Source organism: Nannospalax galili, unplaced genomic scaffold (assembly GCF_000622305.1).
Source record: "Nannospalax galili isolate Female #2095 unplaced genomic scaffold, S.galili_v1.0 scaffold357, whole genome shotgun sequence".
In the NCBI taxonomy this organism is placed as follows: Eukaryota; Metazoa; Chordata; class Mammalia; order Rodentia; family Spalacidae; genus Nannospalax; species Nannospalax galili.
Window position 1 is genome coordinate 1,066,628 of NW_008340410.1, and position 15,093 is coordinate 1,081,720.

General features: G+C 40.7%; 1 protein-coding gene across 3 annotated transcripts in view; it reads right to left on the reverse strand.

The window, feature by feature from the left end:
* The window catches only part of Cntn1 (contactin 1), a 367,258-nt gene that overhangs the window by 61,972 nt on the left and 290,193 nt on the right, over positions 1-15,093 (reverse strand). For all 3 annotated transcript variants that reach the window (XM_008835443.2, XM_008835444.3, XM_008835442.3), the window contains one exon: positions 6,969-7,127. In XM_008835443.2, the coding sequence (XP_008833665.1) occupies positions 6,969-7,127 (159 nt within the window). The remainder of the gene's footprint in view (positions 1-6,968; positions 7,128-15,093) is intronic.

A 15,093-nucleotide genomic window follows, 5' to 3' on the forward strand; every position in this document is an offset into this window, starting at 1 on the left:
GAAGAGGAGAGAATGAGAGAGAAGAGAGAGACAGAGAGAGAGAGAGAGGCAGACTTGCCTGTTTAGCAAGCCTGTCATAGGGTCTAGAACCCTGCAGTTCTGAGAAGTTCCCAGGTCCTGCCTTTGCTGCTAGTCTATGGACTACACCTTGAATAGCGAAAGGCCATGTTCTGGAAGCAGATGTTGGAATGATTTGATAAGGCAAAAATTTTATAAAATGCTAGTGGTGTAGTCTATGGGTAACAAATGATTTTTTTGCTCAAGTTAAAAATGATACTGTGTGGCACACGCCTTTAATCCCAGCACTAGGGAGGCAGAGGCAGGTGGATCTCTGTGAGTTTGAGTCCAGCCTGGTCTACATAGTGAGTTCCAGGCCAGCTGGGGCTACAGGGAGACCTTGTCTCAAGTAGACCAAAAAAAAAAAATGATACTGTGAATAATCTTTCAGAAGGTTTTTTAGACTTTTACTTACATAATTGGAGCTATGTACATATGAGCTATGATAATGAAGATCTCCTAGGCATTAAGGCCATCCATCTTATTATTAAGATATGATTCTAGCTTATTTAATTCACAACCAATGCAGGTCTAAACTCTAAGCTTGATTCAACTATTTCTACATGTTTTTAATATTTAGCTGACACAGAAGTGCATGTAAATACCTGCACACTACTTACTTGGGAGAGATATTCCTTCGGGCTTGCTTATGAGTCATTACAGTAATATTTAGGTACTTTTCATGTCTTGTACAGATCATAAACATGCAGTTTTTGAAGAGACTGTGCCCTGTGTCCAGTCCTACCCGGCTGGGCAACTTATGCCTCACCTGCTCCACTGTGGGTGGTTTGGCTCTGCGGTTTTGTTCTAAAGTTTTAACAATTATTTTTGACATTCTAACTAAACCATTGGCTTCCTCTTCTCTGTTTTCACTCTACCTCTTTGTCTCCTCCCTCCACCAGCCTCCCTCTCCTGAAATCAGCATCTGTGATTTAGTCCGAATACCTAAAGACTTTGTTTTTAGGCAATGGCAAAAGGGGATGTGAAAGTTGGCATCCCCAACCAAAGGATCTTCACTGGGGAAAGGGGAAACAAGCCTGGTTGTTCTGACCCTGAGTAAGAAACCTTGCTTCTTACTGTACACTTTTCAGTCACTTGAAGGTGCTGAGGCAGAAAACGATATACATATATTGTTGTTAGACGATGAGGTGCCCAAGGATATGTCCATGTCTAAATTCAGTACCTGTGACTGTTACCTAATTTGGAGAGAGGATCCTGGTAGATAATTTTAAGCTAAGGCTGCAATTGAGCTACAGATGTTTGGATAAGGTTATCATGGGTGTGATGGTTTGAAAGAAAATGTCCCCCATAGGCTCCAAGTATTTGGACATTTTGTCCCCAGATGATGGCGCTGTTTTGGGAGGTTTTAGAAGGTGTGGCTATCCTGGAGGAAGCTCATCACTGGGGCTGGGCTTAGAGAGTTCTTAAGCCTTGCCAGATCTCCAGTAGCTCTCTTGCTTCCTGTGCCTGAGTGATGATGTGAGAGCTTAGCTTCTGCTGTTCCTGCTCCAGCCACCTCCAGCCACCATGCTTCCCTGCCAAGACAGAATGTAATTCCCTTGGAACCGTAAGCTCAAATAAACTCTTCCTTCTATAAATTGCTTGGGTCAGTATTTCTATCACATCAACAGAAAAGTGACCAATACAATGGGCTATTTGGGCCAACATTAAGTCCCGTGTCAAGGGTCCTTGTAAGAGATGTGGAGGAGAGATCTCATGGAGAGAAGGAGGCAACGTAGCCACTGTCAAGGTGGCAGATACTGTAGAGACACAGCCACAGGCAAGAAACACGGGAAGTACCAGAACTTGAAGAGGGTTGGGGAGGGAGCTCAGTTAAGTGGTTGCTGCCTAAGGATAAAGACCTGAATTCAGTTCCCAGAACCCATGTGAAAAAGCTGGGCATGGGAATGGAGAGATGCCTCAGCGGCTGAGAGCACTGGCTGTTCTTCCAGAGGACCTGGGTTCAATTCCCAGCACCCACACAGTGGCTAACAATCATCTATAACTCCAGTTCCGGGGGATCTGACACCTTCCTCTGACCTCCGCGGGTATTGCACAACACAGGTGCACTCACATATATGCAGGCAATATAATATACTCATACACATAAAATAAAATAAAATAAAAATAATAAAGTAAAAATTTTTTTAAAAGGGCAAGGCACAGTGGTGCATGCTTATAATCCCAGCACTAGACAGGAGGATCCTGGGGATTGCTGGCCCTCCAGTTTACTCAAACTGGGAAGCCTCAGGGTACTGAGGGCCCAGTCTCAAAAACCAAGTGGATGACTCCTGAGAAAGACCACCTGAGGTTTACCTCTGGTCTCCATATAGCTGTGTACACGTACACACACACACACACACACACACACACACACACACACACCACCTACACCACACTATATCACACCACAGCACAACACAGGAAAGCAGAAGCTGGAAAAGTCAAGGGATGGACGTTTCCTCTGAGCCCGGAGACAGGCTCATATTTCTGGCCTCATCTGGAACTATTTTAGGTTATGATGTTTGTGAAAGTTTGTTAACCAGCCTTAGGAAATTCATACAGGGTGAGTTTGGGAGCTCAAGCAAAAAATGTATTAAAGAAAATTCAGGGCAGTAGAGTCCACTCCCCTGACTCTTAGGCCAAAAATGGCACAATCTAAGCACTTAAAAATGGAAGCCTTAGAAACACTCCCAATGGCCCATCTTTGCAAGGAAATGCTGTTCTCATGAAGGCCAAGGCACCACTGGGCCTCTTCCAAGCAGTTGAACGGTGAACAGGCATAAGCAGGTAGGTGCTAGACAGGACTTGGAAGAGCCAGCTGGCTCCTCTGTGGAGACCAGGGCTGAAGGGCTGACTTCAAGCACACATGTGAAACCAGTATAAAAATGTCTCCAGACATGGGGAAGGCCATAGGATGCTCCCAGTGGAGAAATCATACTTGATTCCAGGGAATATTTGGAGGACTGGGGGTGTGGAGGACACAGGTCAGGAAAGCCAACTAAAGTTCCTTGGTAGTAGAAGATGATTCCCGAAATTGGGCCTTTGCTTTTTAAAAGGTAGTAAAGGAATCAAACAGCTCTGGAGATACTACCCAAGAAGGTGGACTCCAGTAGGACGCCCTTCTTAGAGAGGGAACAGGAAGCACATGCCAAGAAAAATGGCATCCAGTGGGACGGGTAGATAGCTCAGTGGGTAAAAGCCTGTCACTGATTCCCAGCACCTGTGTAGAAAGCCAGGAGTGTTGCCACGTGCTTGTGATCCCAGCTCTAGGGAGAATAGTGATGGACAGATCCCTGGGACTCCCTGATCGATCTCAACAAACAGTCTCCAAGTCCCGGTGAGAAATTCTGTCTCAAAAAGCAGTGTGGTGTGGGGGCTGGAGAGATGGCTCAGCAGTTAAGAGCACTGACTACTCTTGCAGAGGACCTGGGTTTGATTCTCAGCACCCACATGGTGGCTACAAACCGTCCTTAACTCCAGTTCCAGGGGAATCCAAAGCCCTCTTCTGACCTCCATGGCATTGCACAACACGGGTGCACTCACATACATGTAGGCAACACACTCACACACACAAAATAAAAATAATAAAGAAAATATTTTTTAAAGAGCAGTGTGGGAGCTCTGGCCCTCACATACATGTGCACATGTATATATGCATTTACATCTGTATACAAGTATCCATATGAACACATACACACACACACACACACACACACACACACACACACACACACACACACAGAAAACATCAGATAGAATGTGCCTGAATGAGTAAGGAATGCATTTGAAGCCTGAAAAATAACGGCTTTTCTCTTTTAATACTTCATTTATTATTTTTATTTTATGTGTATGCACGTAGGTAGATGCAGTTGTGTTGTACATTATCCTCAGAGGTCAGAAGAGGTGTCAGATCCCCTGGAACTGGAGTTACAGATGGTTGTTAGTCGCTACACGCATGCTGGGACTCAAACCCAGGTCCTCTGCAAGAGCAGCCAGTGCTCTTAACTGCTGAGCTGTCTTTCCAGCCCCGTAATGGTTTTTCTGATCAGGAGTGCTAATGACTTACAATCTGTCCTTTTCTAAAGACAAACAATTACAACCACTACCTTAATATCATTAAGAGAATACAAATATCTAAAGCAAACATGTTCGATAAAACAATTCAGTAAAAAAGAATAGTTTAGCAAAAATGATTAACATGTTATATTCCTAAAATTATATAACTAGAACTGAGTTAGACTTCTGTCTAACCTGCCTTCAATGCTCCTAATCAGGGTAGGATTTCATTCCAAACTACATCACACAAACAAGATGTAAGCATTAGTTCTCTCTCTGACATACTTCAATTAGAGCAGAAATTCAAGGCTGGCTGGGCCACACCAGGCCTACAGTTACATTACCTCCTCTACCTGCCTCTTGCTTGTTATGTCTGTCATTTGTGGGTGTATATGTACACATCTTCTGCTTTCCATCATATTATAGAGCCTCTCAAGGCCTGGGGTCTGTTTTGCAAATGGAAGTGTTTAATATGTATTATCTATATGTATAATGTATTGACTGACAATGTCTCAGTGCAAGGCTGTCAGCAACCACTTTAGCATCTCCTTCATCCCTAAACCACACAGGCTATGGGAAAAAGAGGGGTGCTCCAGCCTTTCCTATCACAGAATCGCTGGTGTTCTAAGCTCATAGGTCTGCATTCCACCGGAAGTTCCCGGCTCTGCAAAGATTAGCCCCCTTCTCCATCCTGATAGGCTCCCATGCTCTTCAACTGGATGTGGACTAGTTTCCATTTCTCTCCCCAGTTGCTACATCCTGATATGCTTCTGGTTTTGTCTCCAATACATGTTTTATTGTGAGCTTTAAATGTCCCTAAACTTAGACTTAAATGTCATGTTGTCTTTTCCTACCCCAGTGCTGGTAGAGCCTATTGGTTCATTCTTTCTCCTTCCTTCTTCTTCCCCAAACCATCCACAGGCAGGTTGTGAACAAAGTCTGTTTGTAGCAAACATCAGCTTTTTTTGGAAGCAGACTTTCTTTTTTAAGGTACCAAGGTGGATGGAGAAGAGGGACTCACCGTCTAGTCTCCTGAGTCAAGCTTCCTACAGTCAGAAACGGAATGAAGCACTCTGTACACTATGGGACAGCACAAGGCAGGATTGGATCTGCGGAACCTGATGTTTAACTGGGCCAGTTCTGAATCAGGCCACTGTTTATAGGTCATTTCAGCATCGAAAATCATCATAACTGCATCATGCCTGTCAGAGCAATCTCTGTAAGCAAAATTAAAATGTGTCTGGGTATTGACTGGCACTAAAACCTTGGTTGTACTCCTGAGTGAAATCTCTAGCAAAAAAATAAAAATATATACAGGAGGAATCCTTACTTCAATTCTTTCATTTTAAGAGATTTTATTTTAAAAATCAGCCGTGGGTACTACACATGGGTCTACTTACAAACGCCTGGAGGCCACTCAGAGAAAACCTATTTTTTGAGGAAAAAAAGACCAAGCCTCTGGGGATATAGCTCAGTGGCAGAGTACTTGTGTACATGAGGCCCTTTTCTACTTAAAAGTTTGAAGTCTATTCTAAGAAGTAAAGATGTAAATAGTAGATCTTAGAGAGATAAGTGTATACACAGAGAGAGTAAATATCATTGAAAAATTTAAAGTACTACACTGTAAAATGTTCATGTAATTTAAAAGAGGTAAAGTCATAGAGAAACCAATACTAAAAATACAATGGCAGTTTTATGTACAACTATGTAGCTACTATAAATACATATACAACTATACAATATCAATAATACATTATATATAATATACTATATAGTGTATAATATACTGTATCAATAATAGCAATAAATGTTATGGATTAAGGAATTCATTCAAAACCACAGAGATTATAAACTGCATAAAATATGATCCAGCTATAACTACAGATTATCGGTGGAAACCTGTGTCTGATTCAAAGACACAGCTAAGTGGGAAGAAGAACACGGCAACATACGTAGGCAGAAGCCTTAGGAAGCAGAGCGCCTAGATAACATCCCAAGTTCTCTGAAACCGCAGACCCACCTCCCAGCACCCATGTGTGCTCTCTTTAGCTCATCACTGTATTATTTACCACACCTGTTACTATCTGTTTGTCGGCCTCTCTTGAGGTCAGGTTGTGTCTGTTTCTGTTGAGCTGAATTTCTAGCACCAGTATCAAGTTCTGACACACAGTGGAAGTGGATAAATTTCTTTCTAATGAATGAGCACCATGGTCTGATCTCAATACTGGGGATCCGACATGATGATGAAACCTGATTTCTGGTGAATTTTTTAATGACAAGGTTTTCGTTTGTTTTTAAGTGAGGTGCACAGTAATTAGTAGAAAAGGATGCCATTAGTTACAAACATAATTTGACAAAGCAGAGTTCCTTATTTTTTTTTTGCCAGCAAATCTTAGTGTTACAAACAATTCAATAAGAAACCCAAGAGACCTCTGCTTGCTTTTTCCATTATAGCTACAGCTATAAAATGCTTCACTGATCAAGAGCCATGTAGCCTTCTTCACTAACAAAAGACGGGGATACTGAAACAAAAAAATCCTTTAATGTTTTGCTGTTTTATTTTTTTGTATCTATATTTATTTTTTGAGACTGGGTCTCCCTGTAGCTCCAGCTGGCCTGACACTTGCTTTGTAGACTAGGCTGGCCTCCGTCTTGCAGAGATCCACCTGCCTCTGCCTCCCAAGTGCTGGGATTAAAGACGTGTACCACCACACCCAAACCTGAAACAAAAATATTTTAAGAAAGCACTGATTTCATTGTCGAAAATTTAATTCCAGAAGCTTTTAGGTTTACAGTTTTTATTTAAAAATTCACTTGGAAACACTTAGAAACTGAGTAGAAATAAAACTCACCCGTCTTTGCATCTTTCCAGTCATCTGAGAGAACAGTCTTGGTCTGGATGGTATATTTAGAGATGGGACTATGGTTATCTGAACCGCGGCTCCAAGTCAGTGCCACGGAGGTAGCTCTTATGTCTTCTATTCTCAGACCACCTGGAGGGCCTGGGGGGCCTGGAATGAAAATTAGGGTAGCAAATCAATGAGACTCGGTGAATTAAACACAAGTTAGAATTAAAAAGTCCTGTTTGCAGTTATTCTAATCAATATTAGAACAATGCAACTGGGGTTATTGTACTTACTTTAAATAAATATAAGAAGTGACAAAATTGTCTGGGGTTTTCATTGAATTATTTCGTGTGTCTATTTTCAGGGAAGGTGATAAATGTTGCCATTAAAAACAGCATGGGGTCAGCAAGATGCCTCATTAGGTAAAAGTATTTGCCATTAAGCTGATGACCTGAGTTCAATCCCTGGGACTCACAGGGTAGAAAGAGATAATAGACCCACACATTGTCCCCTGACCTCCATACATGTGCTGTGGCATGAACACACACACACACACACACACACGCACACGGTGGCATGGGCATACACACATGCACACACAAATAAACTCTTAAAAATGTAAGAGTAGAAATAACATTATTACTCAGGATACAAGTGATATTTTTTGAATCAAAAAACGTATTTGACCTCAGCATAGCCTGATGGAGTTCAAGGCACAGTGAGATTTAGTGAAGGCCTTTCGGATGCATGAGTCACATATCATAGCACGATTCAGTCCCAACATGAGAATACTCGGTTCAATGTTTAAGTCTGCCTCCCCAGTGGAACGAATACCTTCTTATAACATGACACGTTCTACCCTTAACCATAATGATAATGTAAGCAATCCATTTTACTTGGATTTCTGAGAATCATCTATTATTTTGGGGAGTAAATTTCATGTTAGTTACACAATAAAAATAAATTATGTCGAAAGAGAAGTCTCTATGAGGTTCTAGGAATGCTCTGAAAACATCACATTAGATGTGGAAATCTTAGGAGAAAAGACTTGTCACTGTAGAACACAGAACAGTGTTAAACAGGCTTCCACAGGGCGTTTTACACCTCAGTGAGAGCGCTGTTCATTCATCTCCAGACTGCCGGGAGCAGACAGGAAACGCAGGCTTTCGTTTTAGGCTTTCGACAGCTCCTTGACGTGGAAACACTGAAATGGGGCTGTAAAGTAGACCAAGACGGTGCATGTGCTGAAACTGGAATTCAAGGAACTTTTACTTCAGAACACAATTATTCTTAAAAACAAGATGGGGAAAGGTAATTTAAGTGATAAATTAGCATCCACCACTTAGTGTTAAAATGCCTCTTGGTTGGGGGCTGGAGAGATGCTTCATCAGTTAAGAACACTGGTTAGACTTACAGGGGCCCCAGGTTCAGGTCCCAGCACCCACATGACAGCTAATAACCGTCCATAACTCCAGTTGCAGAGGGTCTGACGCCCTCTTCTGGCCTCTGGTGGTACTGCATGACATGAGCATACTTATATACATGCAGGCAAACCACTCACATACATAAGAAAAATAAATAAATAATGAAAAGTGTTTTTAAAAGCCTCTTTCTTGGTTAAGAGACATCTAGTGCAGATGTTTTAGAAAATGCTTTTCTCACTTTATACCACAAAGCCATCTTTTCTGATGGAATAAGGCAAATACAGAAATCAATAATTTGGTTAAGTCACATCTTTTTGAAATATAGTATAATATACTAATGAATACATTTGTCTTTAACTTTTGGCTGAAAACAAACAACATCTTAATGTTCTATCAAATGAGCTGCTCAACCAAGGTGATTTTTTTGAGCATATGGGATTTATTTTTTTTGCATAGGAATGGGCAATACACGGTACCCTTGTGAATTTCCTTATGGCTAACCTCAAGGAAGAAAGCATTTGCATGTCAACAAACACGTCACTGTCTACAGTAACACAGGACTCGCCTTATGGTGGTAGCAGAATTTATTATTTAGAATGATACATATGAATATAATGATGGTAAATAAACTTTTATAAGCTTATCTCTGAAAGTGTGCTTACACTTAATGTTAAATAATTGAATAGATGCACACATAACATAGAGCATATTTGCTGAGAACATACTACATTTTTTTCATATTACATTTTTATATGTAAAAACCACATTGAAAAACAGTACAGTTGTTGATCAGACACATTCAGGATCGTCCCAAACCAATTACTGAGTAGAATATTTCAGAGAATTAAAATAAAAAATTAGAGATTAAATAAAGGGAAAAGTAATTTTTAAAGAAAGATAAACTGTAATGCATGCATTTAGACACTTTTTCTGAACATTCGGGTGCAGCAATGTTACAATGGAACCCAAGGCGACTATCAGGTTAGTCTTTATGATCTAAGCATTACCCTGCTGTTATTCTCTGAAATTCTTGGGGTTTCAAATGAGTAATATTTCACAAAGATCAAAATAAAGTTGCATATTTTAGTGCACTTATAGCAACACTTGTATATATAATAATTTCATTCTTCCATCCATTTATGAAAAAGTAGTATTACAGATCAAAACACTATAATTATATTTATCATTTTTCAAAATACTATAATTATATATGTCATTTTTCTCTGATGTGTGCTTGGCCTGTGCAGATTCATAAGTATGTGGTGGCCATATGGAAGAACTTTTCACAGTTGATCCCTAAACTGATCTATATACCTCACAGTCGTCCATAACAGCATCTTCAGTCTCACACCAGCAACAAAATGCTGTGTTCTCAAGAGGATATGGAACTATGGGACAGATGGAAAGGGCCACCAGCACCCTCAGGACCCTACATGGCAATATTACTTTGCCATGCTTCATCTAATGTAAAACAGATTTTTCTACCTAGTAATTTCTTTAATTTTTTTAAAAAAATTATTTATCTCCACTTTCATGTATAGGAGTGTTTTGCATGTGAGCATACAATTGTGTGCAGTGCCCGTGGAAGTCAGAAGAGAGCACTGGATCCCCTGGAACTGGAGTCAAGGATTGTTATCACCTGCTATGTGGGAGCTGGGAGCCAAACTCAGATTGTCTGCAAGAGCAGCCAGTACTCCAATCTCTGAGCCATCTCTCCAGTCCCCTAATAATTTCTTACAGATATATACAGATAAATAACGGTTTCACCTAGAGAAAAAACTCATAATACTAAAAAGTTGGAATTTGACAGTTGATATAGACATGTCTCTAAATTCCATGCCTTAATTTAGTGTAGTGGGGCTTCTTAAATTACTAAGCTCTTGTTTTCTCATGTGTAAAATGGAATGAGTTTGTTATCTAAGATTGCAGTTCTGGATAAAATAATGTCCTGAAAGAACGTAGAGCCAGGCTTGCTCGTTAGAGGCTCAGAAAACTCTTGTGATTAGTAGTTACTATCGCCATTGTTCCTCTCAGAGTCCTCTAGGTGCCAGTGCTACCTAATTCCTACAGCTTGTTAGTCAGTGTCAGAGGACTGCTCTTTTAACATCTGCAAAGAGAGCAGAGCCTCTCAGACCTTTCTGAGAGACCTGACAGAGATGAGGGAAAGCCCAGACTGAGAGGCTGCTGAAAGCATGGATATCCGGATGGCTGGAGCTGACCTGGAGCTGACCCTGAGATGACCCCGAGCTGACACTGAGCTGAGCTGACCCAGGGCAAGTCCCTCCCACAGCAGCATTTGCAGGCAGTAGTTGCTGATGTTGCATGCTTAGGTTTTTTGTTCAGAATGAAAGGGCTGTGAGAAAAAGTTAGACAAGGTAGCTGCTTGTTAGTCAGCACAAAAGAAGGCACTCAACACACTATGCACTCTCCTAAGACTTTGGGAGTCAATGGGAGAGGGGGAAAAAAAGCAACAATTATGACCTTGAGTTCCTGTTCCTGTAAAGGACTCCCAATGAGCTACTTGAATACAAGCATAGGCTATTTTTATCCCAGTCTACATTATTTAAACAAGTTATGAAATAACAGCAATTTGAAATTATCAGTAAACCAAAAGAGAAGCCTGGTGTGGTACAAATCTGTCATCTCGGCACTTGTAAGGCTGAGGCAGGAGAAGGGTAAGTTCCTGATCAGTCTGCACAGTGAGACTCTGCCTCAAAAAGTGGGGAGGGATTGATACTGTTGGTTAAGAGAATTATATCTTTTCAAAATTTATTTATTTATTTTATGTGCATGTATGTAAGTACACCCATGCCATGCAGTGCCCATGGTGAACAGAAGAGGAGTTATAGATGGTTGTTAGCCACCATGTGGGTGCTAGGAATCAAACCCCCATCTTCTGAAAGAGCAGTCAGTGCTCTTAACCACTGAGCCAGCTCTCCAGCCTCTCTATCTTTTCAGTGGCCCATTTATTTTACTTTTTAAGAGAATTTCACACATGAGTAAACTATATTTATATCATTTCCGTTACACCTTCTCCCCTTCCAACTCCTCCCAAGTTCTCCACCCCTCTCAAATTCATGATCTCTTTCTCTATAATTATTATTGCTATCTATCTATCTATCATCTATCTATGAATCTATCTATCAATCATCTATCTATCTTTCATCATCATCATCATCATCATCATCTATCAATCTTCACACAAACCTACTGAGTTCAATTAGTGTTTCTGGGGAACCATTCAGGCGTCTCATTCCCGAAGAGAACTGATTCTCCCTCCATCAGCAGACACATTCCCTACCCCCAAGGCTCAGGGAACGTCACAGAAGACAAGGCAGAAAGCCTATGAGAGCCAGAGGACCTAATGACTGCTACAGGACAGTGTCTTCTGGATGTTGTAGGATGACCCGTGAACTCTCAGCATGCATCTTAGCATGACCTGCCAATGTGGATGGAGGAAAAGTCAACAAGAGCTTCATCCCTATCTTGAAAGTTGTGTATTTTACTGGTACCTCACTGTATCCAGAGTCACTGCCAAATCTCTGAAACTGCCCAGTGACCCTATGATTATTTACACTGCTTTAGAGATGAGGGAACACACACAAGCAGAGTTTTAAAAAATGACCATGGCCATCCAGGTAATAAATGACAGTGATAAATACAATTTGTGATATGACTACATTTTTAACAATAATGCAATGTGAAAATAATTTCGAAATAGCATTATCTATATCACATTTAAAATGTTTATCAAGAGTTTTTCACTAGTGACTTTGCTTTCTGGGATGAATATAAATTATGTGGATATATATATATATATATATATACACATACATATATTCAGGAAAAAATGAAATCAGTCTACAATAGCTATAGCTTTTTGAGGCTTTATCTTTTCTGATAAATGAAAAATTTCATATCACCCATTCATCAATTGATGCTCAAAATATTTCTAGCTTTTTGGATCACATTAAAACTATTTGTAAAGCTGTCCTAATTTTATTGTTTTTATAAAAAAGCACATATACCTGAGTACAATGCAGACCTGTTTTCCACTCAGTTCCCAGGCATATGTAACATAATTATGAAGAAAGATGGTTGAGGGTAAATTGATTAACACCTGTTATTTCTCATTGGAACATGTCACCATGCCTGGCCAAGAACAGCTTTTTGATAAATTAAGTGGGAAAGAGTACTTGAAATTCAGACCTTCTAAGACTGTAAACAGGTTTGTAACAACCCTCCAGGCATGATGCACATCTTAGCAGCAGTCCCAACACACTTTCTCCCCCCCTGAACAGCAGCAGCTGGTGGTCTGAACAAACTTTCTTGGAGGTGCCAATCCCTTCCTAAGCCCCTGGCCCTTTGGGTATACTCTACTACAACACCCGTTCTTTAATGAAACTTTACTGATTCCAAAGGGGGTTAAGTAGGAAAGACATCCTTTGCCATTCTTTTCCACTGTAATTTGCCAGCTTGTAATTAAGACATAGCATCGTATAAAAGATTCTATAATTCCATAGTTCTTTTTTTAAATTTTTTACCAAAATTAATGATAAAAGCCAACGAAAACGTTGAAGACAGTAAGGAACCAACCCCCTCGCAAAAAGATCCCAAATAACTACCTTTTTTAATCAAAGTAATCTTAAAATGAAAGTTGCCAAGACGGGGGGGAAAAAAAAAAAAAACATGTTATAAGGGAAATTTTCCCTCTTTACCTAATAAGTCAACTAAAACCCTCTCATTACAGCAGACTGTTCTTACCCAGAAAAATGATTTAAGACAATGGCTGTATTGTAACATCATAAATCACAAATCTGTGTTGTTTGGTCTTGTTTATGTTTGAGCTGTACTAAGACAACACTAAATATGATTAGCAGTCTACCATATAACAGGAGTCTGGTGCTTTTCCTGACCTCCGACATTGGAAAAAACAAACCTAGATCTTACTTGGGAATGAGATTGAAGTAAAAGGAACCGATGAAGCCCAGCGACTCTTCGCTTGAGAGTAATGTATTTGCCTACACAAGAACATTCTCCCTCCCCCGTCATGAAAAGCCCTCTTTCCTTTCCTATCTGGTCTTCATGGAGTCATCTCAGATACGGATTATGTAGGAAGATATCCACAGTGATGACTTACATGTGTTTCCATGGTGATTCAGACACTGAAAAATCCTCAAAATAATTTTAAATATTTTACTAAAATGGAAATGGATGTATATCTCTGATCAAAATTCCAAGGCAGCGCCTTCTTGTTGCCAATCAAGTCTGAAGTGTACATGAAAGAGGAAAACCAGTAGCAGCTTGAGCCAGAGAGATATATCCTTTGTAAATTATTTTTAAAATAAGAGCCCTGCATATGTAACAATTTGAGGGTAATATCCACATCCCTCAAATCTTTCCTGAAAGTTCTGCCAACCACAGATAAAGTTGCTGGAACCATTAAAGAGAATACCAAATAATATCTCATTACTAAACATAAAACTAAGAAGAGTATAATTATTTCTTGAGAAGAAACAAGGATGTATGTCTCTTTGTCCAATGAAGGAAAACAGAGCAAAGAAAATTAAACAGTCCCAGAAATAACTGCACACACCTCAGTTTTAATCCTCACTTCAGCCCCAGTCCTTGGTCCCCAACCTTCCTCCTCAAGGAGAAAACCAGAGGGCTGATGGCAGGAGTTTACAAAATATGATGTGGTTGCCCGCTGTTAAAGACAGCTGTCTTCATGTAAATCTGGCTACACATACTGTCCAAGTTCATTTCCCAAGCCCAGGCCTGGCTCCAGGGCTCTTCAAGGTCACTATCGCTTTTTGGTTGTTTGCTTTTCAACCTTTCCTCCAAAGTAAATGAATTGCACTTGGCTAGGAAGGGCCTTTGGAGAGCGACCTCTCCCTGCTTACATCCTAATTAAGACGGCCGGGGAGCATTACCTGTTGAGTAAATCAAACAGTCCATGCGGCAATGTTTATGCTGCATTTCACCAGTTCTTCATAACTTCCTGGGGGAATGTGCTAACTTCTGAGATACATAATTTCAAAGAAAAACAGAAGGGAAAACCGCTAAACTCATGTGGCCAGTGTGATGGGCTTGGTTAGTTTGCGAGGCATTGCTTTTAAGTGTTAGCAAAGCTGTACAAAAATTCTTTTTAATCTCTTAGCTCAAAGCATGTTAAAACTTTGTTAAACATCTCTAAGAACTAGGTTGGGGGTGGAGGGAGAGTTGTAGAAGCTACAAATTGAATTAAAAGGTCAAATCTATTACGAAATGCTTAAAAGGGGGCGGGGCTTCACACAAAGGGTGGGGGTCCTGATCACCAGGTTGGAGGCAGGCTTGCACAGATGGGGAGAAAGGGGTCCACCATGCTTTCCTCTCCGTCTTTTCTCTTTTTACCTGCAAGAGGAAAGATCAATGCTGAAGGGAGAGCTTGGATGCCCCTTCTGGGCAAGAGGTCATGAACGCTGGGATTCGCCATGGATCCTAGACACTTGAAATCATGAACAAAAAGTGATCTTCTCACTGAGGACGGTCATCTAAAGGAGAGAAGGCTAGAGTGAGAAGCACCGGCCCAAGACCCTCTGCCCCACTTCAGCAGCAACTGAATTTCTAATGCACAAGAGTTATAGCTAGAACCCCTTGACAATTCCAAATCCAAACCAGAGAGAGAGAGAGAGAGAGAGAGAGAGAGACAGAGAGAGAGAGAGAGA